Source organism: Cryptomeria japonica, chromosome 6 (assembly GCF_030272615.1).
Source record: "Cryptomeria japonica chromosome 6, Sugi_1.0, whole genome shotgun sequence".
Taxonomy (NCBI): domain Eukaryota; kingdom Viridiplantae; phylum Streptophyta; class Pinopsida; order Cupressales; family Cupressaceae; genus Cryptomeria; species Cryptomeria japonica.
Window position 1 is genome coordinate 549,123,175 of NC_081410.1, and position 22,683 is coordinate 549,145,857.

The 22,683-nt window shown below is 34.6% G+C and overlaps 1 protein-coding gene across 1 annotated transcript in view; it reads right to left on the reverse strand.

Moving 5' to 3' along the window:
- Positions 1 to 9,181: 9,181 nt before the first annotated feature.
- LOC131876693 (uncharacterized) overlaps positions 9,182 to 22,683 on the reverse strand; it is a 40,305-nt gene continuing 26,803 nt past the window's right edge. Inside the window, exons 2-3 of the mRNA XM_059222149.1 lie at positions 16,700 to 16,992; positions 9,182 to 9,313 (exon numbers count right to left, since the gene is read on the reverse strand). Of these exons, the coding sequence (XP_059078132.1) occupies positions 9,182 to 9,313; positions 16,700 to 16,992 (425 nt within the window). The remainder of the gene's footprint in view (positions 9,314 to 16,699; positions 16,993 to 22,683) is intronic.

A 22,683-nucleotide genomic window follows, 5' to 3' on the forward strand; every position in this document is an offset into this window, starting at 1 on the left:
CCACAACAGTACTTCATTGCCTTTTAGGAACCCTCTTGGTTGAGCTCTCATATCGAAGATTTTCTTCACCCTGTTATGATGTTCAGTAATTTTGTCCACTAACATTTCTCTTTCCTCGTCCAACTTCATCAAATACATGACTCTCTTTTCTAGAGCATTATGGAAGGAGTCCTCAATTACGGTTTGAAGCCTCACTGCTACCAATTCTAGAGGTAAAGAAACCTTTGCACCAATCCATACACCAGCTCATAAGGTGCCATTCCAATTGCTCTTTTAGGGGTAATTCTATCTGCCCATAAGGCTTCATATAACTTTTTATGCCAATTCTGGGCATTATCATCAACTAACTTCTTCATGATTGCTACCAAGTTCTTGTTGCTCGATTCTGCCAACCCATTACCTTGCAGGAAGTAATCAGAGGAGTGTGAAAGAGTAATTTGATGTTGATAACAGAACATGGTCAATTCCTCAGAAGAGAAATATGATGCATTATTTGTGACAATCTTATGAGGGACCCCAAAACGGACTAAAATGCAATCTTTGAGAAAATTACATACTACCTTTGAGTTCGCCTTCTTAGTGGGGACAACCTCCACCCACTTAGTAAAATAATCTGTTACTGTCAGAATATACATATGGCCAACACTGGAATGAGGATTTATTGGACCAACGAAATCAATACCCCATTGTTTGAAAGGTTCATCCACTACCACAGGCCTTAAAGGTAGAGCAACTAATTGTGGTTTTCTAGAAAAGAGTTGACATTTTTCACATCCCTTAACATAAGTATATGCATCCCAAAACATACCGGGCCAATAAAAATAATTTCTTAAAATATTAAAAGCGGTTACTGAGGATGAGAAATGTCCACCACAGGCTTCATCATGATAAACTTCTAGAAGCTTCCGCTATTGAGGCTTATCTACACATCTCAAATAGGTACCGTCCAAACCTTTTTTGTACAAAACATCTTTCCAAATAACATACTTAGTTGCTTTTAATTTGAGATTCCTTTGTTCTTTAGTTGACAAATGACCCGGGCAACTACCGTAGGTCAAGTAATAAGCTACATCAAAAAACCATGTATCTTGCAACCCAATGAATAGAGTCAATGGTAGCTCTTTTTCTGTCTCCATCTTATTCTCTGCTATCAATTTGCATAAGCCCCATCCTTTAACCGTATTTGTAGGATGAATATCTAGATCATATTCCTGAATTTTGGTTGCCCATGTCGCTCTTTTATTGAGTCCAACTTCCTGCTGAGTCAAAATACTTTTCACTACAGAATTTGGAACAAACACCATAGAGTGAGAATGTAGAGTATAATACCTAAATTGTTTAACTGCTTTAACCATGACAAAGGCTTGTTTTTCTGAGAGTGAGTACTTAAGCTTGTGTTTCTTAAGAGGGACACTCATGAATGCTATAGGTGCTTCAGTCCCAGATTCATCTACTTGTAATAATATTCCCGACATTGTATGTTTTGGGGCATAACAGTATAAGACAAAATCCTTTTTAAAATCTGGATTGATGAGGGTTGGCGCATTGGCAATTGAACTCTTGATCTTTTCAAAAGATTCTTTGGCTTCATCGGTCCATTTAAAAGGATACCTCTCACTCAACAAGCTAATGATGTGCTTAGTAGTTTCTACAAATTGAGGTACAAACCTTCTCAAGAAATTTACTTGACCAAAAAATGACCTTACTCCAATCCAATTTGAAGGCAAGCTGAGATGTTGGATTGCATTGACTCTTTCTGGATCAATCTTGACACCTTCTTTCGAAATGATGTGCCCCAATAATTTGCCTTCAGTTACACAAAAAACTGACTTTTTTGGATTCAAGGAGATATCATGCTCTCGACAATGGTGTAGAACTGCTCTCAGATCTTTGAGATGATTCCTCCTATCTTTAAAAAACATGATCAAGTCATCTAGGTAAACAACAATAATTTTGTCACAAAAATCCCTAAAAGAAGAATCTAGGGCCCTTTGAAAAGTTACTCCGACATTAATCAAACCAAAAGGCATACGATTATATGCAAACGTTCCCCAAGGGGTGATAAATGTTGTCTTTTGTTGTTCATTTTCTGCAACACTAATTTGATTGTAGCCAGAAAAACCATCTAACATTGACATCATTTCTAATCCAGCTACTGTCTGCAAAATATGGTCCATATTGGGTAAGGCATAGTTATCCTTAAGACTTGCTTAGTTCAGATTGCGAAAATCTACACAAATCTGAATTTCTACATTTTTCTTCCTTACAGGTACTATATTGGCCACCCAAGTGGAGTGATGAATTGGATATATAATTATGGCTTTTAGCATTTTATCTACCTCCTTACAAATTGCTTCTGCCATCATGGGATTGAAATTTCTCAGTTTTTGTCTAAAAGAAGAAACACCAGGCTTCAACAGAATTTGATGTTGAAACTGACCATTCCTAAATCCCTTCAAATCATCATAAGACCAAGTGAACACATCAATGTATTCTTTCAATAACTCAGTGAGCATTCATTTCTCCTTAGAAGAACAACATTTGCCGATTGTTATCATTCTACGGTTAGATTCATCACCAAGATTGATCTTTTCACAACCCACCTTATTGTCATTATCAAGAACTTTCTGACCAGTGAACATATCATTACGGGTGGAAAACCTCTCTAGAGTCACCAAACCTTTCAGGATTTTATTTCCCTTAAGCTGAATGAAACTCTTATCATAATCAATACCGGGATCTGGGCAAAATTCTTTACACACATCTTCAGAACCCTCAAAATATGATTAGACAAAGGAATGGCTACACTCCATGAAATCTTTAATCTGAGCATCTGTATCAAATACTTGCCAATGATTCACATTGTTAGGGACACTAGGCCTGCAAATCATTTCAATCCTATAAGAATCATTCTTAAAGTCTGGGTGTGGTAACAAGAGAGAAGCTGAAATGGCCAATGAATCTGCCCTAGTGTTTTGCTCTCTTGGGATAGCTTCAATTGAGAAAGCATCAAAAAACTCTATCTCATCCCAAACTCTATTTCTATAATGTTTTAGTCTATCATTCTTAATAGAATTGTAGACATCTAAAAATGGTCAACGCTTGCGGAGTCATACTTTAACATTGGTGCATTGCCTTATTTTAGGTATTTTTTGCGTCACATTAACATTTCTTCTATGTCGCGCACTTGGTCTTTATCATTTGCAAGCATTGAGTCCTTCTTCTGCATTCTTCATTTGTCTCGCTTTCAAATTAGGTCTTGTCGATAACAATTTTCAGTCATGATTTTGGTCGATCCTTATCAACTTGTCAATCTTGTCATTTTGCGATCGATTTGTCATCGATCGTCGTCCTTCTCAATCATATCAATTTGGATCAATTAGTCATTGTTCCTCATCAATTGGCACATTTATCAATCAAATCATTTATCAACATTGATCCTCTGCCAATTAAAATCATGATTGAATCGACATCAATCAATCTTACATCAAGACCCAATTATTGTCCTTGCATTTCTAATTTATCTTCTAGGGTTTCATGATTTATTCATTTAACCTTGTTTGTCATTTTCTCTCCATTTTCTCTTTAGGATAAATGATTTATTTATTTATCCTAAGTCTTCTTGTCACAATTAAATGTTTATTTAATTGGCTAATTAATTCCTCCTATTTTTGTAAATTAATTAATGAATGAGAAATTATTAATTAATTTACCTAATTTTCATCAATTTCCTAATTTCCAAGTCATCATTTCTAACCTAATTTTCTGATTTCTCCTAAATTCCTAAATGTCTATTTCTATTTCAAATTCTTGTCATAAATCCTTGCATAGCAATTTGTCACAAATTGTCATAAATCCTTGCATAGCAATTTGTCATACACTTGTCATAATTTTGCTATTCTTGATTTGAATTTCTATTCGAATCACTTTCATGCTAATCTGATCTTTTCTCCAATTTGTCTATAAATTGGATGAATTTCTTTAATCAAAGCCCCTGGTTGAATCAATCACGCTTCTAGTACCCTTATGCTGTCGTCTTGTCTTATCAATTTTGCTTTCATCTCATGCTTATGCACTTGAAGGTGAGATCCACAAACAAAGCTATTTGAAGGAGAAAGAAGGACAATGGAGCCGCATGAAGGAGACATCTGCATTTGGTTTGCTTAGTTTTCAATCTTGAATGTCTTGTTTTCATTGAGTGTTTTTAGGATTCTTGTCATTGCAATTGAGTTTTCGTGATTGAGCTATTCCAATTTGCTATTTGCTTTGATGATTTCCGAATTCCTATATACAAGAATAAACATTTCTTACCTGTTTAACAATCAGCTCAACATCACCTTTTACCCTAAGCAATTTTATGCCCTTATATTTGGCTTCATTCAACCCTAAAAGTAATGCCTCATATTTCGCTGTGTTATTTGTATTCTTGAAATCTAATTTAAAGGAAAAAGGAAAAACATTACCGTTAAGCGAAAGCAGAATTACCCCTGCTCCTGAACCAGAGTTGGCACAACTTCCTTCAAATTTCATTTGCCACAATTTGTCTTGTTTATCAACTGCTTCTTCTAATTCTTTTTTATCAGGTGCAAGAATGAGATAATTTCCAAATTCACATTCTTGGAACATAATCTGGGCTTTGGGATTATCACAAGGAAAGAATGTATATTTATTTTTCAGTTCAGGTTCAAGTTTGATCTTTTTCTTTCCTAGTGGAATCATAGCTTTTGACCAGTCCATCTTGATTTCACCTCCAAGATCTCTACAAAAAGTCCTACTTACAAGAATCCCATAACTTGCAGGAATGTCACCAACCAAAATGGTCAGTTTAACCCTTTTATCAGGACATGCTGCAAGCATTGCTTGAGCATCCTTTACCTGCCCAATGAGAGGGACCTTCTTCTCATCCATCGAGTAACATCTCCCAAATGTCTTAGTAAGTGTTAAACCTAAAGCTCTAGCAACAGATGATGGCATTATGTTATCTGACGCCCCTGAATCCATAATACAATTGCTAAGCTTTTGACCGTTCAGGAGGAGGGAGATATAAAAAGGTTCGGGCTTCAGAACTTCAGTGTCAAGCTTATCTTTAGCATTGTGAAAGACACAGGGATTAATCGAATCAGTGGGAGGGCAAGAAGCAGATGTAGGTTTTTTAGCGGCAAACAAATCATTATCAACCACAAGCTTATGCACTGAAGACTTTGAGGTAGGATCTCCTTTTACATATTTGACCAACTTGTCTAATTCTCTTGGGTTCAGTTTCAAATATTCGGCAGTGGAAAGTTGAACAATTGAAGTTTTGCAAAATTCAATTATGTCAAAGCAGGGAGAAGGAGAAGAATTATTTTTACATTCAATATTCCTTTGTAAAATCTTAACTTTAGGAGTCTTTGCATGAAAGGAAGAATCATTACTTGCTAGACCCTTACCCTTGAAATTAGTTCTAGTAGAGTTTGCCAAAGGAGCAGGTTGGGAGGTTCATTGATTCCTTGTAAGGATTGCACATGTAGGGTCTTCAAGAGTTACCAAAATATTACCACCTCTTTCTGAATTTGATTCATATTCAAGGTAAAATGATCTAGAGTCACCAGGTACTTCTTGAATCTTCTCTGCTCCAATGAATTCCCTGAGTTCATCCTTTGTGCTTCCCATTTGGATATGCCTTATCATATCAGGACAAGAATTCCCATCATGATTTGAGGTAAGATGAAAAGAGCACATAACACCTTTATCAGGAGGAGCCTCTATTTGCAATCATTGCGGGGCAGTAGGAAGTTGCAAAGTTCACCCATAATTATACTGGTTTGGTTGTTTTCTACTTATATCTTGATATGGTTGTGGGTAAGAACCTCTAGTTTTTAGAATTTGCCTTTTCAAGGCAATCATATCATTGACTAATCTTTGGACAACTAGATCAGTCAAAGAAGCAGAAGCTTGAGATTGACCTTAAGGAATTTGCACATCTTTTCTCCACTTCCCTGCTATTATTAAATCATCTTCAAGCTCTATAGCCTGGTTTTGTGCAATATCAAGATCAGCTGGCCTATTCCTTCTAAGATGGAAACCAACATCAGGAGGCATAGAGTTGATAAAGATACATTGTTGGTTATCAGCAGTTGGTCTTTTAGCCTGGGGAATTTTATGAATAGTCTTATTATACCTAGCCACATAATCTCTCATTGGCTCATGAATCTCCTTCTTCATTTGTGTGAGCTGAGCCAAAAGTGAGTGCTCATTATCAACCCTCTTGAACTATTTCTCAAAAGTAGTTTTCATTGTTTGCCAGTTAGTTATAGATCCTGCCTGTAGATGACTGAACCAATTTGCTGCTCCCTCGGTAAGAGTTTGAGCAAAAAGCCTACTAGCCACATCTTTGTGCTGCACTGCTAGTATCCCAGTAGCTACATTAAAGGAGTTCAAATGTTCTTCAACTGATATTTTCCCATCTCCATTGAACTTAGGTAAAACATCCCTAGCCCCTTTCGGAAGAGAATTATGAGCACCAAGAGCAAGAGGCCTGATTGCGGCACCCCATGGTTGGGCCATGATGAAAACAGGGTAAATAGTTACAAGAGGAGGAGCTTGAATTCTAGAAAGCATTAATGCTTGCCAGTGGCTAGAAGAGAGAGGTACTTTGGGAGTAGTTTTAGTAGGAGAAGAAGGTCTACTTTTAGCGTTCCTCTTGGGAGTGAAATTTGTGGAAAATGATAACCCTTGCAATTCTTCAAAAAAATTATCTACAACTCCCTCTCTCCTTTGTGATCTGGTATAAGGACCAGAATCCAGTGTTATTTCTTCTAGGATATCTAAACAACTCTTTCAACCATAACAACTTTCTTGGGTTATGGGAATTGTTAGAATATTTAATCTTTACTTAGCTTAGGTTTATTTTTATTTAATTTAGGATATTCCTTTGGAATTCCTACATGTAATTTGTCCTCTAGTACATGTGTGAGGACAAGTCATTTCTTTTATTTTCATTTATTAAGGAATATTAGATTTCCTCCATAAGAGGATGTGAACACATGGCACACACATTTTATGAATGGTGGCATTCATAGATTTGGAGTTACTTTGTAACTCCTCTCCTCATCTCTATTTAAGAGATGCCTCCTCTCTCATTTCTTCTTAATGACAATATTGTAAAGAGCTTCTTGCTCTCTCTCTCTCTCTTTCATTTTTAGGCATTGCCTCATTCATAATATCACAAGGGGTTTTTCTTTGCTTTTCCCCTTTCAAAAGTTCTTGTGCCTCCTTCTTCACATTTGGGTGATGCTCCAAGTTTATTGCTTTTCTCATGGTAACAATTACTTCATCATAAACTTTCTTGGATTAATTTTCCTTTCCTTGCTCTTTCATTTCCTTTCATGGTATCAGAGCAGGTTTCTAATCTTGTTTTAAGTTAACATTGATGAAGGTTACCATTCAGTGGAGTTCACCTTGTTGGAGGCATTCTTGAGAGGAGAAGAAGTTCTTTTACTAATATTTTCTATTGTGCAGGTTTTGGTTTCAAATTTTAACTTTTTTTTCAAACTTGTTAACAAGTTTGCCTGCAGGTTTAATCTCCTATTCTAGTTAGTTTTTTATTAAAAAGGGCTTTGGAAGGCTTGCCGCCAAAGTTCCTTCTTTCTAGTTCAAATTTAATTATTTTTAAAGTTTTGGAAGGCTTGCCGCCAAAACTCAGGTGCTAACTTCTTTTCCTGCATATTTTAGATTTCATATTCATTTAGTTTGGAAGGTTTACCGCCAAACTTAGTCTTCTTAATTTATTTGGTCGGCTTGCCGCCAAAACTAATTTATTATTAAATTTCATTTCTGATTCACTTGCAGATTTTAACTCTTTTTCTTGCTTACAACTATTCTGATTCAATTTGTTTAGATCTGCCATTCAGTCCTAACATCTTTATTTGCAGGTGTTATTGATAAATAAAAAGGATAATCTTTATTCAAACTTAAATTTGTTCTTCTTGTATGGTAGTATCTGTTTTGATTAAATTTTCAAACTTTATATAAAACTTCTCAATACAACGGCATCAATATATTTGATAGTACTGACCCAGTTCTATCCAGAAAATTATACACTGCAGAAATCTCAAATACTTTATCAGATGCTTTCAGAAAGTCTTAGCATTCCTCTCATTATTTTTTTTGTAAGGTTTGATAGAAAAGAAAGATTTAAATAAAGGAAACTTTAAAAACAAGAAGATTAAAAACCTCTGTAAAGGGAGCCCAAAACCAGTTACTGTGGCATTGTTGTTTAATCAACAAATTTGTTAAACTTATATCTTTGTCTTTGTCTCTGTAACCTGCAAAATAAACAGACATCAGTAACTGCTGATCAGTTGGATAAGAACTTTTATTTCCTTATTTCCTTACATCTACAAGCTCTATTTGATTTTGGATTAATAAACTATCTTCTGATTTAGCTATGATATATTGTATTTAGGTTTTAAGTTTTATTAATTTTAACTATATGATGTTTTCCATGTAAATTCTTCATAGCTATTCCAACAATTATTATAGCGATGGAACAACAGCTTTGCCTCTCACGATAGCACGCACAGAGTCCAGTAAAACTGTTTTGTATTAATATAAAAAAACTGTTTTGTATTCTTCATACCCTTCAAGCATTAGATATTCTGTTTAACGCATTTTAAAATTGTAAATAGATTGGGGATTGCCGAGCCTGAGTCATAATCCTTTGGGTGGTAAGGAGACAACCGCACTATTGCAGAGCCTGAGTCATAATCCTTTGGGTGGATTGCAAGATAGTGGTAATAGGAAAAACTAATATAAAAGCTCTCGCCAACCCTCATTACAAAACGCAAAACAAGATTACAGGTATAGCTTAAAAACTTCTCACATTGACTTGAGAATAAAGGAAAATAAAAGACCTCTCACATTGACCTCACGTTGCAGTAAAGCAGCTTATGCTCTCTTAATCAATCACCTCACGCTGCATTCACCCCAGGTTTAAGCGTAAGTTATCGCCTCCCCACAAAGGCGATGCATTATATGTCCATAAAATTTGCGGTCTAGTGGTTGCCTCCATTGTTCACTTAGAATCCAGAGGTTTAAGCGTAAGATATTGACATTGCTTAACCCGCAGGATCAAGCATAATAAAAAGATAAGAAGTTAAGGTCTGATTTACCAAGCTGAGTCATTCACCGTTACACCAAGTCATAAGTTCTCTCCTTGCAATCTCGAGCTGTTTTCATTAACACTGTGCGCTGCAAAATCATCATAATCTGTTACTTCTCTGTGCTGCACTGTGTATTCCCTGCAATTCATCATAATCTGTCTTTCTGTCACCTGTGCAGTAACGCCTCTGTCAATTTTTGTCATTCATTGCATGCAGGAGCCATTATTATTTTATTTTTTTGACTTTAACATTTCACGTTGAGTAGCTAAGTTTTATAATTTAAGTTTAAATTTTCTTTAATTTTAAAGTTTCCTATTCATATAAGTTTTACCTTACTTTATTTTAAATAAAAGTTTAAGTTTCTTTTAAGTAAAATCTATTTAAAATAAACTAAACTACAATTTAGTTTAGTTAAATATTAATTTATTTTTAAAAAAAAAAAGTTTATAAGTTTTTTAATAAAGCTTTCTCTCTTTAAAAAGTTTTTTTTTTCAATAATTTTATTTTATTATTAATTAAGATTTAAAGTTTTTTAATATAAAGTTTTTTAACTGAAATTAAAGTTTTATTAAAACTTTGAAAATTGCAATTTTTTTTGGTATACAAAAATTGTTATTTAAAAATATATATATTATTCAAATTTAGTTAGTTTTTTTAAATCAAGGAGGTTAAAGTTTTTTATTTTGTTTATCCAAGAGGGCATTTTTTTTATTAAGCATAATTTGTTCATTATTTTGCTATCATGTCTACATTAATTCCAGAAATTAAATTAAATAGTTCCAATTATCATTCTTGGAAAACACATATCTCGTTTATTTTTCGTTTCAAACACCTTTTGGATGTTGCGACTGATAAGACATTTGAACCCGCTACATCTGCTCCTCAAGCCGACCTAGATAGATGGAAGGCTCAAAATGAGGAAGCACTTGGTTTAATTGGTATTTCAATGGTTCCTGATTTGTATGTTTTAATTGGACATTGTACAAAAGCGCATGAAGCTTGGGAAATTTTAAAAACTACTTATGATAGCTCAAATGAATCCCGAAAAATTCAACTTCAAGATCAACTTGAAGATCTAAGGTATACAGATTTTAAAACTATGGATGAATTCTTATTAAAGTTTGATTCTGTTAATAGTCAATTAACTGGTTTAGGAGTTACTCTAGCTGATTTACGTTTAATTCATCTTATTCTTAAAAAATGTCTTCCTCGTCAATTTCAACAATTTATTACGAATATTCATGCTCAACTTGCTATTCCTAGCTTAGCTACTCAATTAACATATGATATTTTTCGTAATTTATTGCGTCAAGAGGAAGCTAAATTAATTCAATTTGGTACTCTTAAAAGTAGCGAACATGCCTTTATGTCTAAAAATCAAAATCATAATAATCACTTTAGATCCAACAATAATAAACATAATCATAATCATAATAATAATCATCATAACAATCACAAATCTTCTAATTATCAATCTCATTCTAAATCCTATCATAATAATTCTCATAATAATAATCATAATAATAATCACAATAATCAAAGGAATAATCCTCAAACAAGACCCCATTGCACATATTGTGGGAAAGATGGACATATTACTAATAATTGTTTTAAGAAACAAAATGGTAAAAAGCCCATGAATCAAAATAATCAAAATAATCAACATAAACCTCATTATAAGAAGGGTAATAATAATAATGGTAATTCATCTCGTCATGCATTTACATGTACTTATAATGTTTCTCAACCACTTGAGTGGATTATTGATTCTGGTGCATCTCAACATGTTACTTCTCATAAAGAATGTTTTGAATCTTTGCATCCCGATACTTCTAATATTCCTGTTCAATTAGCTAATAATCATAGTTGTAAAGTTGAAGCTATTGGTGATGTGAATGTTCCTAATGGGAAATTACATGATGTTCTTTATGTTCCTGAATTAAAATCAAATTTGATTTCAGTTCCTAAACTTTGTCAAGATTATAAGATTAACTTTTATAGGGGCGTATGTTATATCATTGATCCAAACACTAATCATGTTATTGCTACTGCTAAAATGGATAGTGATAACTTATTCAAGTTCTATGAATTTGCTCCTCCAAAGTATTCTTTGCTTACTACTGTTGATTTTACTATATGGCATGAAAGACTTGGCCATCTCAATTCTGATTATATTTCATTGATGCAAAAAGCAAATATGGTTGATGGATTGCCTACTATTGTTCCTTCTCAAATTGTTTGCAATGGTTGCATGAGTGGTAAGATGCATAGGGAACCCTTTCCTCATGGTCAATCTTGGAGGGCATACACTAAATTGCACCTCGTTCATAGTGATCTCTTGGGTCCCATGGAGAATCCCTCCATCCAAGGTTCAAGGTATGCACTTACCTTTGTTGATGATTTTTCCAGAAGAACATGGATATATTTCCTTCATAGTAAGGATCAAGTGCTTGATGTTTTTACTGAATTTCATATGTTTGTAGAAAGGCAATTTGGTTCTAAAATTAAGATTCTTCGTACTGACAATTGAAGAGAATATGTCAATAATGCATTTAATGCTTATTTAAAATCTCTTGGAATAAAACATGAGCTTACCGTTCCTTATACACCACAACAAAATGGTGTGGCAGAACGGAAGCATAGGACAATTGTTGAAATGGCTAGATGTTTATTGCATGCTAAAAATATGGATTACAAGTTTTGGGCTGAAGCTATGGCTTGTGCAACATATTTAATTAATAGAACACCTACCAAAGCCTTAAAGGATAAAACTCCTGAAGAAGCTTGGTCTGGTAGAAAGCCTAACTTGCAGAATTTAAGAATTTTTGGTTCCATAGCTTATGTTCACAAACCTAAGGAGAAAAGAAAAAAATTAGATGCTAAATCTTCTCCTTTTATTTTTGTTGGTTATGATGAAAATACTAAAGGTTATAGAGTTTACAATCCTATTACTAACAAGGTAAAAGTTGCAAGAGATGTTTGTATTGCAGAAAAAGGCATTCATGATTGTTCTAAAGTGAAGGATGATGAACTTGGTCAAACCAAAGTTGTGCTTGTGGAGGACCAACCTCCTTCTCTTAACCCTACTCCTAATGCATCTCTTTCTATTCCTTCTAGTGATAGTGATGATGATAATAATAACTCTACTCCTCATGACTCTTCTTCTAGTGATGAATCCATTACTTCTAAAAGAGTACCTAAATGGTTTAAATCTTTAATTCAAGATAGTGATGAATACTTAGCTAGAATGGATAAACTTCAAGCTAGGAGAGTTAATTATTGTAATTATGCTTTAATGACTACTATTATGAATTCTAATGATCCTAAAACATTTGATCAAGCTAACAATCAACCACATTGGCAAAAAGCAATGAAGGAAGAATATGATACTCTAATTTCTAACAAAACTTGGGATTTAGTTCCCTTGCCTCATGGAAAAAATCTTGTTTCTTGCAAGTGGCTTTATAAAACTAAATTGAATGCTAATAATCAAGTTAGTAAATTTAAAGCTAGATTAGTTGCTAGAGGTTTTTCTCAAATTGAAGGCTTAGATTATAATGAAACTTTTGCTCCTGTTGCTAAAATGCCTACAATTAAACTTGTGCTTGCATTAGCTTCTAGAATGAATTGGCCTATTCACCAAATGGATGTTAAAAGTGCTTTTCTTAATGGTGATTTACATGAGGAAATTTATATGTCTCAACCTCCTGGTTTTATTAAAGAAGGTAATGCACACTTAGTTTGTAAATTAAAGAAATCAATTTATGGATTAAAGCAATCTCCTAGGGAGTGGTATTCAAAGATTAATGAATTCTTTCTTTCTCAAGGCTTTATTAGAAGTAAAAATGATCCTAACTTGTATATTAAACATAGTGAAGATGATATTATAATTATTATCTTGTATGTAGATGATTTGATTCTTACTTCAAGTTCCAATACTTTGATTTCTGATATTAAGTTTCAACTTAATCAAAAATTTCAAATGACTGATTTAGGTCTTTTACATTATTTCTTAGGAATGCAAATTTGGCAAACCTCTAAAGGAATTTTCTTATCTCAAAGTAAATATGCTAAAGATCTCATAGATAAGTTTAAAATGAATGATGCTCATCATGTTTCAATTCCTATTGAATTAGGCACTAAGTTAATGCTTGATATGCAAACTCCTCTTGTTGATGCTACTTTGTATAGACAATTAGTTGGAAGTTTAAATTATTTAACTCTTACTAGGCCCGATATTGCTTATAGTGTTGGTTTGGTTTCAAGATTTATGTCTAAACCTCAACAAACACACTTTAAAGTTGCTAAAAGAATTTTAAGATATATTAAAGGAACAATTAATGTAGGTTTGTTTTATGATGCAAATTCTGATTTTACTTTAAAAGGTTTTACTGATTCCGATCTAGGTGGAGATCCCAATGATGGGAAATCTACTTGTGGTTATTGTTTCTTTGTTGGTTCAGGAGCAATTTCTTGGAATAGTAAAAAGCAACAATCTACCTCTCTTGGATCCACTGAAGCTGAGTACAAAGGATGCACTAATGCTTCCAAAGAAGTCTTGTGGCTTAGAAGATTACTTGAAGATTTGGGTCTACCTCAACACGAACCAACTCCCTTGTATTGTGACAACCAAAGTGCCATTGCCTTAGCTAAAAATCCAGTTTTCCATGCAAGGACAAAACACATTGCTCTCCAACACCACTTTATTAGAGAACAAATTGAAGACAAGCAAGTTTCACTCCTCTATTGCAAGGGGGAAGACCAAGTTGCAGATATTTTGACCAAGCCAATTTGTAAAGAAAAATTCCAATTTCATTGTAAAAATCTTGGATTACAACCCATTGAAGGGTTTGATGTAAGCTCCCCAAGTAAAGCTTAAGGGGGGGTGTTAGAATATTTAATCTTTACTTAGCTTAGGTTTATTTTTATTTAATTTAGGATATTCCTTTGGAATTCCTACATGTAATTTGTCCTCTAGTACATGTGTGAGGACAAGTCATTTCTTTTATTTTCCTTTATTAAGGAATATTAGATTTCCTCCATAAGAGGATGTGAACACATGGCACACACATTTTATGAATGGTGGCATTCATAGATTTGGAGTTACTTTGTAACTCCTCTCCTCATCTCTATTTAAGAGATGCCTCCTCTCTCATTTCTTCTTAATGACAATATTGTAAAGAGCTTCTTGCTCTCTCTCTCTCTCTTTCATTTTTAGGCATTGCCTCATTCATAATATCACAAGGGGTTTTTCTTTGCTTTTCCCCTTTCAAAAGTTCTTGTGCCTCCTTCTTCACATTTGGGTGATGCTTCAAGTTTATTGCTTTTCTCATGGTAACAATTACTTCATCATAAAATTTCTTGGATTAATTTTCCTTTCCTTGCTCTTTCATTTCCTTTCAGGAATTCTTCTCAACCGTTCACCTATTTCTTCTTCTCTTTCCAAAACCAAGCAATCTTGTTGATACTGATCTATTGAATGTTGACGCTCCCTAGTAGAGTCACCAAAAATCTGTTAGTGAACAGATTTTGTTTTTTGTTAAATTGAATTAATTCCAAGCTCTGTTACCCTCTTCAAAAAACAAAAGTTCAACTAAACAGTTGGGTAAGTGTAACATACATAATTTCCCTCTGAATTTTAGATAGGTACAACTCCCTCCATTAGTTATTTAGAGAATAATCTAACTAAATAAAATTGATATGCTTTTAACCTGAAAGCACGTAACGCTGCCTACTTCATTCTTAGATGAGAGGTCGATAATGCGCAAATATTTCAAAAAAAAAACTTTCTTCAAGATGCTTCTCCACGAAAATCAGAAGTAATCAAAGCAAAGTTCAATAACATTGATTTCAACACTTCATAAAATAAACAAGAGGAACAAAGCCTCTTTTCAACCAAATAGCTTTCTAAACAACATGGAAGGAAGTTCCAGAAAAATAATAACATTCACCATCAGAAAGATAACCACAGACAATTTGACAAGATTAATATTTGCAAAGAAACATTACTCCATGGATTCAAACTCAAAGGTTTAAAACCTCAAAATGCATATGATTTTTATATGTATATTCCATGCGACACAGACAAAAAGATACACACATAAGTTCCTTCCAATTTCAGATTCAGGAAAAACTGATCACTTCCTTCAGACAAAACCAAAATTTTCTAATCTCTAAGTCTACTATTCTAACCCTTTCTCCATCTATGTTCATCTAATTTATAGTAGTTTCTTAAAGAACACAGGAGGTCTCCCTGAAAACCCAACCTCCTCTGAAATAATTATAAAAACCAACAAAGTATTTAGGGGATAGATGTCCCGAAGTCATTGCAAGGTTATGAAAAGCATATAAAAATAAAAACAAAGCATAAGCCTCACGTTATGCCTCATCTCTATCGTCATCCTCTCCTCCACTTTTCTAGGCGTCGTGGGTGGTTACAAGCTCCTGAATTATAGATTGACTTGGATTCTTCATAGCATTGATCTTTGCTTTTGCGGCTTCCTTTTCCCATCTGTGTTTCACCATTTTCTCGGCATGCTTAGGTAACTGATCATTACCAATGAATGTCATGGACTCAATTCGGGTGATCTGTGTTATATCTTCAGAAGTAAAGTTGTCTTTGGCCTTAACTTTCTCCATGTGCAGCTTAAATGCCTTTACCATGTCGTGTGTATTCAGCCCACAAAGTCCTAGTTGCCAATCATGGTTGGGGTTAACCACTTTATTGTCATTGCTATGCTAGACTGAAGTTCCTAAAGTTCTTAAATAGAGGCCCTGGCATCAGAAATCATAGACTTGAATGTAATTACCCACCACGCTATAGTTTTCTTCAACATGAAGAACTGGCATTCATCGGTTACCAATTTAATTAAATTTTCTACTAAAAACTTTGTGGCTCCATATTTTTCTATCTTGGTGAACATGGGTAATACATTTTCCCATTTATGCTATTCCTTTTCCCATGGCACAATCTGATTTTGAATCTCCACAGTGAGGTTTTGCATTTCATCGCATAGTTTCCTGGAGTCTGTAATATATTTTTCGCCATCTCTGATCACTCCTCCAATCCATTTCTCTATGGCCCCTATGATGCCCTTGGCTCACTGAACTTGATTCATCAGTTTCTTGTTCTCTGGTGAAGTAGGGTAAAAACTTTCTGAAGCATGCGATATGGGAAGTGCTCCAAAATAGCCTATGCTATCAATGAATTGAGCTAGAATATTGATATGCCGTTTCAATTCTCTTTTCTCTTGTCCATCTTTTTCTAACCTAGTGAGCATCTTCTTAGCCATCATATTGAAAAGTTGGTAATCAGAGTCCCTGCTCATGTTTCCAAGATCCACTTTGGTGACCTCAAAATCCTCTACATTTATTTCCTTATTCTCATCCTTGGGCTTATAGGAAGCAATTTCAGCAACCCACCTCCCCGTTTTTTCATCAACGTCCAATTCGGTAGTCATTTTGAACTTCTTCTGTTTGGGACCTTTCTCCATTTATTTGACCACCATATCTTGAATTGGGATGGACACTAGGATTGAGCTCCATTTCTTGCTTACTAAAGTAGTTAACCATTTGGGAGTTGTACTTGAACTCGCTGTTCCTCTGGTTACTTTAGGTGGTGGTGTCATGGCTATAGTGATTGCATGAGAATCCATGGTGTTGACAATGTCACTATCAAGGTCCTTGACCTCAAAAATTTGAGTATCAAGGATGTTGTCTTTTACCTCTATGTCTTTGACCTGGTCCATTTTTTTCTGTGCAACACTCCGTGACCTTGTATATCGAGGAGCAGAAAAGTTCAAAGCAGGATTAGGCTCGTGCTTGGTGTGAGATGACTTCTTATTTTTACCTGCATGAACATGCATAAAAGGGTTAGAAAAACATTTCGGGGAACGTAGAGAAACCACATTATCTCTTGCAGGATCAATCTTGATGCCTAATTTCATTGCTTCTTTCTTATTAACCCAATCCGTGGTTCTCTCCAAGTCTCTTTTTGTTCTAAGTTGTATATCATCCTCTTCTTCCACATCCCAATTAATACAGGATGTTTCGGGTTCAGTTTGGTCTAGATATCCTAGTTCAAATAGCTCCAGATAATCCTCTTAGATCCCACTTATATCAAGTTTCACTTGTAGTGAAACTACCTGTTCCAGAACCATTCTCATATTTTCTCTTTTGAACACTTCAAGCTCATCACAACAATCTTCCGAAAAGTCCTCTAGGTATGGGATAGGAAGGTGTGGTATCAAACAAAGACTTCATGAGAAACCTTTATTATCAAAATCCTTCCTTTCATGATACAGTGGAAAATTAAAGTTCTTCAAGTCAGCTCCTATGCCCAACGCATCTGACATTGAACTACAAGATAAAATGCCCAATTGAACAGGAAAATGATCCTCCCATTTATCTCTAGGTTGAGCTTTCTTAATTACGGTAGACAACTGCCTACAGATCTCAGCAAGGACAAAACAATCTGAACAAAAATGAGGAAGTCTGAAAGGCTTTTCTTCAAAACCACCTACCCTTATATAACAGAAATGAGGGAACTGAACAAAGAAACTACCATATCTTTTCACTAAGGCTTGGGCATCTTCAAACATCCTTTTAGATTTCATGTTCTTCAATTCATAACACAAGTCTCCCAGGAAAGCATTATGTACTCTCCTAAAATCTTGCAATGCATTATCTTTTTGCAACATGGGGTAAAAGTCGTATATAGAAACATCCCCTTTAGCAAGTTGCCTAGCAATTCCCGTTACTTGTTTGACACATGCCAGACAATATATCAAATACAAAGACATAAAGAAATTTTGCTTGAACTTCTTCACCATGCTCAACTGTTCCCTCATGGAGTCAGCAATAAGCTCTGCCCAATCAAGGTACTGCTTTCCTTCCAACACCAGTTGCACATAATAGTAAATCCAGTCAGCAATGTTGTAGGCCTCAGCTGAACCTCTAACTCAGTGTAACAATAACATAACATCATGGATGTAGGGAAACATGTGATTTTTGTTGGGATATTTAGGTAACCTAGAGCCACCCCTCTGAGGAAATTTCAACCAATGCTTCGCTATATTGTTCCAGTGTCTAGTTTTATCTGCATTGAACTCAGTGACTGATTGGGCAGGGGAAAAATTTGAGAACTTATAATCAAGCAATTTGAAAATAGAAGAAATGACTTCCCTATTAATTGCGAGGAGGGTTTCACCATTATCTCTCTTGATAGTTTCAGAAATAGGATCATATCTCGCAATGCACTCCCTAACTAATTCTGGGCAAGGAATAGCAGGAGGAAAGGCTACCCCCTCTATGAGGCCACTACTTAGAATTTCTAAACCAAAAGAACCGTCAATTCCTTTAAACACCCTTTCCTTCAAGACCTCCAAATTCTCTCCTTTCAGGTCTGTGTCACTGACAATGGGTTATGTGCAAGCAAGATTGAAAATATTTCCGAAAAGGTGTAGAGTGGACTTCATAATTCATAAACAACAACCCTTCTTTCTCCCAGCAAATTCTACTACGAGAGAGAAAAACAACTAAAAATAACTGGAGAAGATAGGAATCAAAACTCACCTTCATAGTTGAGACCAATCAAACAATTACTAGCAGACAAACCTTCTATCAAACACTCCGCAGTAATGAAGAACAAGTTTAAAAAATTAATCACTTCATACCTTATAGCAAAAGAAGTGATAAAAGTTCATTTAGTGCATTAATTTCAGCCAACTCAAATGTGTTGAGCATTGGGATTTGACATCATGTGTGTGTATTGAATGCATGGCAACACTTTCGGGGTAACCACCAATTCCCAAAAATGATTACTTGCCTTCAAAAATCGACTAGTTGACATCACTTGAGATATGGTCAGATCTTCATCACACTTAGCAATAAGTGCACCATCATGTTGTTTAGTCCATGGGACCCACCTGATTTGAACATGCATGAACAATTTGAACTAACCTCATGAGGGTTCAGGTAGTTCAAAGCGTATGTCGCGCCAAGGAAATTTCCTTTGAAAAAATTAACTTTGTTAATTGCCGCTAGCCTTTTGAACTTCATCGAACATGTTGAACATCACTGAACTGTTTGAGCTAGGTTCAAACAGTTCACAGTCTGGAGAAATAGGATATGAAACATCATCCGTGACCATGAAATAGAAGTGCTACAAAACACTTGAGTGAACGTTAGCCTAAAAACATCTTAGACATAACTTAGAACCTGCGGTACCTAAATGAACATTATGAGCTCTTTTCAAGATTGTTCAAGGGGTTCATGAGGTTCAAACAAACCATTAAAACTTAACACTATGAATTAAGAGATGATTTACAAGTGGATTAAGGATTGAACCAAGGAATTTTTAACAAGATAAAGACTCAAATAAAATTTTGCAAGGCGACTTACTCTTGTTATGAGGGATGAATGACAAGGTAACAATTTGTAATTAATTTTATTGTAATATATTTTAGTGAGCTGACCTATTCAATTGGTCTTAGGTTATGGTATAAATGTAAAATCTCATTTGTGAGATTGATATGCGATTGGAAAAAGGATTGTAATAGGGTATATGCAAAAATAAGAATTGCTATACACACAGACATCATTCGAAGGTTGAAGGGTTTTGTGAAGGCAATCATAACTAAACCGGTACTGAATCCAGCATATGAAGATGTTATTTTAAGAAGTACATTATCATTGGATTTAACCATCCAATTGTAGTCAGTGTGACTCTCATTTTGTGATTGAGCAGTGCGCTCTAGGCAGCTGGCCTTTCTGCATGTGCAGAATCCATATTATACACACATACTATCTGCAGTAGTATCATTTGATTGTGGGTAAGGCTTCCCACCGTGGTTTTTCCCCTTACATGGTTTCCACGTAGAAATATTTGTGTTATGTTTTGTGGATGTTATTTTCTTTCTGATTCATGCATTAATCTTTACCGGTATTGTAATTAAATGATAAACTATCTACCGACATAAAGTTTGGTTTATCGACATTAAGCATTATGTTTTGGTTAAGTCAATTTTGGTTGAATTTATTGGAGAACTGATTCACCCCCCCCCTCTCAGTTGCCTCCAGGACCTAACAATTGGTATCAGAGCTAAGTTCTCTTTTTTGCAGAAGTTTAACAGCTTGAGGAGATCCAATGTCTTCTAACTATTTCAGGACGGATAGTCTGAAACTTGATGGAACTAACTATGGGATATGGAAGATCAAGATGGAGACACATTTGAATTGCATTGGAAAGGACATATGGGATGTTACAAAGAATGGCTATACTGCTCCTACTCAAGGTCAACATAATCCACCTAACTTGGCTAAAGATGAGGAAAATGATTGCAAAGCAACATAAGCACTTTTGAGCGCATTATCAGATCAGCAAGTCATGGGATTGTTAGACAGATCTACTACTAAAGCTATTTGGGACAAACTAGAAACATTAAATGAAGGAGATTCCATGGTCAAAATTGTAAATGCTTCCGAGTCAAGTATGAAAATCTGAAAATGGAAGAAGATGAAAGAATTTCTGCTTTTATGGAAAGAGTAAATGAAATTATTTTGGGTATACAATGTTGTGGAGGAACCTTAAGTGAAGATGAGATTGTTTCTAAAGTTTTAAGAGCTTTTCCACCGGTATATAAAATAAAAGTTACTGTGATAAATGAATTGAGAAAAATGCCTAATGCATCAGTATCTAGAGACACCTTGGTTTGAACTTGAGGAACTTGGTCTTGTTGCTACTATTAAGACAGATCTAGCTTTCAAAGAATCATCATCATCTATATCATCATCATCATCTGAGAAATCTGATTGGAAAGTCTTCTATGCAAGAGAACTTGAAGAAAGCATGAGAGAAAATGAAGAACTTGAAGCACTATTTGCAAGAAAAATGCCTAAAAGTCCAATTGGAAGTAAGTATGAAGGTAAAACACCCTTTAAATGTTTTAATTGTAATAAGATTGGTCATATGGCTTCTAGATGTCTTGATAGACATGCAAGACTAAGAGAAGAAGCTAAGAGAACATACAAGCCTAACCCTGATTATCAGAAATACAAGTTTAAGAAGAATAGAGACAAATATTATTATTATGCTGATGAAGGAGTTACTGATGATTCTGATGAGGATTCCACAGACAATGGATGGGCTTTTGTTGCTATAACAAAATATTAACTGACACCTACTATTCAATCGATAGAGCAGACCCTGGCAACTAAAGTTGAAGATAAGGATGAATGGATTATTCATTCAGGATGTTCATGTCACATGACTGGTGATAAGAGTAAATTCTTAACTTTTCAGGAATACAATGGAGGTCTAGTAAGATTTGGACATGATAAAGTGTGTTTGATCAAAGGAATGGGCACTATATCTTTTGATGGTAAGAACAATACTGATAATGTTTACTATGTTGAAGTTTTGAAGCATAATCTTTTGAGTGTTGGTCAGTTAGTTGAAAAAGGATTTCAGTTACAATTCAAGAATGGTAAATACAAAATCTTGAACAAAACTGATTTGGAAATTGCAACTAGTAATCAGACTAGAGGTAATATCTTTCATTTGAATAATAATGAGAAAGCATGTTTGATTGCACTTATTGATGAAATTTGGTTATGGCATAAGAGACTTTGTCATGTAAATTTTGATTGCATTATGAAAATCAGTACAACTAAGGCAGTAAGAGATTTACCTAAGATTGTTAAACCCCACAATCTGGTATGTAAGGAATGTCAATTTGGAAAGCAAGTTAGAGCAACTTTCAAGAGTATTCCAGAGAAGTCTAACAATGTTCTTGATTTAATTCATACTGATTTATGTGGTCCAACAAGAACTAGAAGTATACTCCTACTCTTAAATATTTCAGAATATTTGGAAGTAAATGCTATATTAGAAGAGATGAGTATATTGGAAAATTTGATCCTAGAAGTGATGAAGGAATATTTCTTGGTTATTCATCTAGGAGCAAGGCATATAGATGTTTTAACAAGAGATTGCAGAAAATTATTGAGAGTGCAACTGTGAAGATTGATGAACAGTTTAGAAGGTACACAGACTCTGAACCGACAATAGAGACAATCACAAATGAACCTACTGTGAATACACTGGTACAAAATGGTAATCTAGTTACACTGGAATCATCTGAGGATTCAATAGACACTGAAGAACAACAACAAGTAAAAACACCCCGGTATATGTAAGATTGAATAATTATAAAGATCAGATAATTGGAAACAAATTTTAAGGAGTTATGACCAGAGGAAGATTGGAAAATGAAGAGGTATGTCTTATTTCTCAAATTGAACCTACATCAATTAATGAGGCATGTGAAGATAAATATTGGATTAAAGCTATGGAAGATGAATTGGAACAAATTGAAAGGAATGACACTTGGTCATTAGTTCCCCAGCCTAAAGACAAAAATGTAATTGGAACTAAATGGGTTTTCAGAAATAAACTTAATGAAGATGGTAAGGTAATTAAAAAAAAGCAAGATTAGTGTGTAAGGGATATTCATAGAAAGAAGGAATTGATTACAATGAA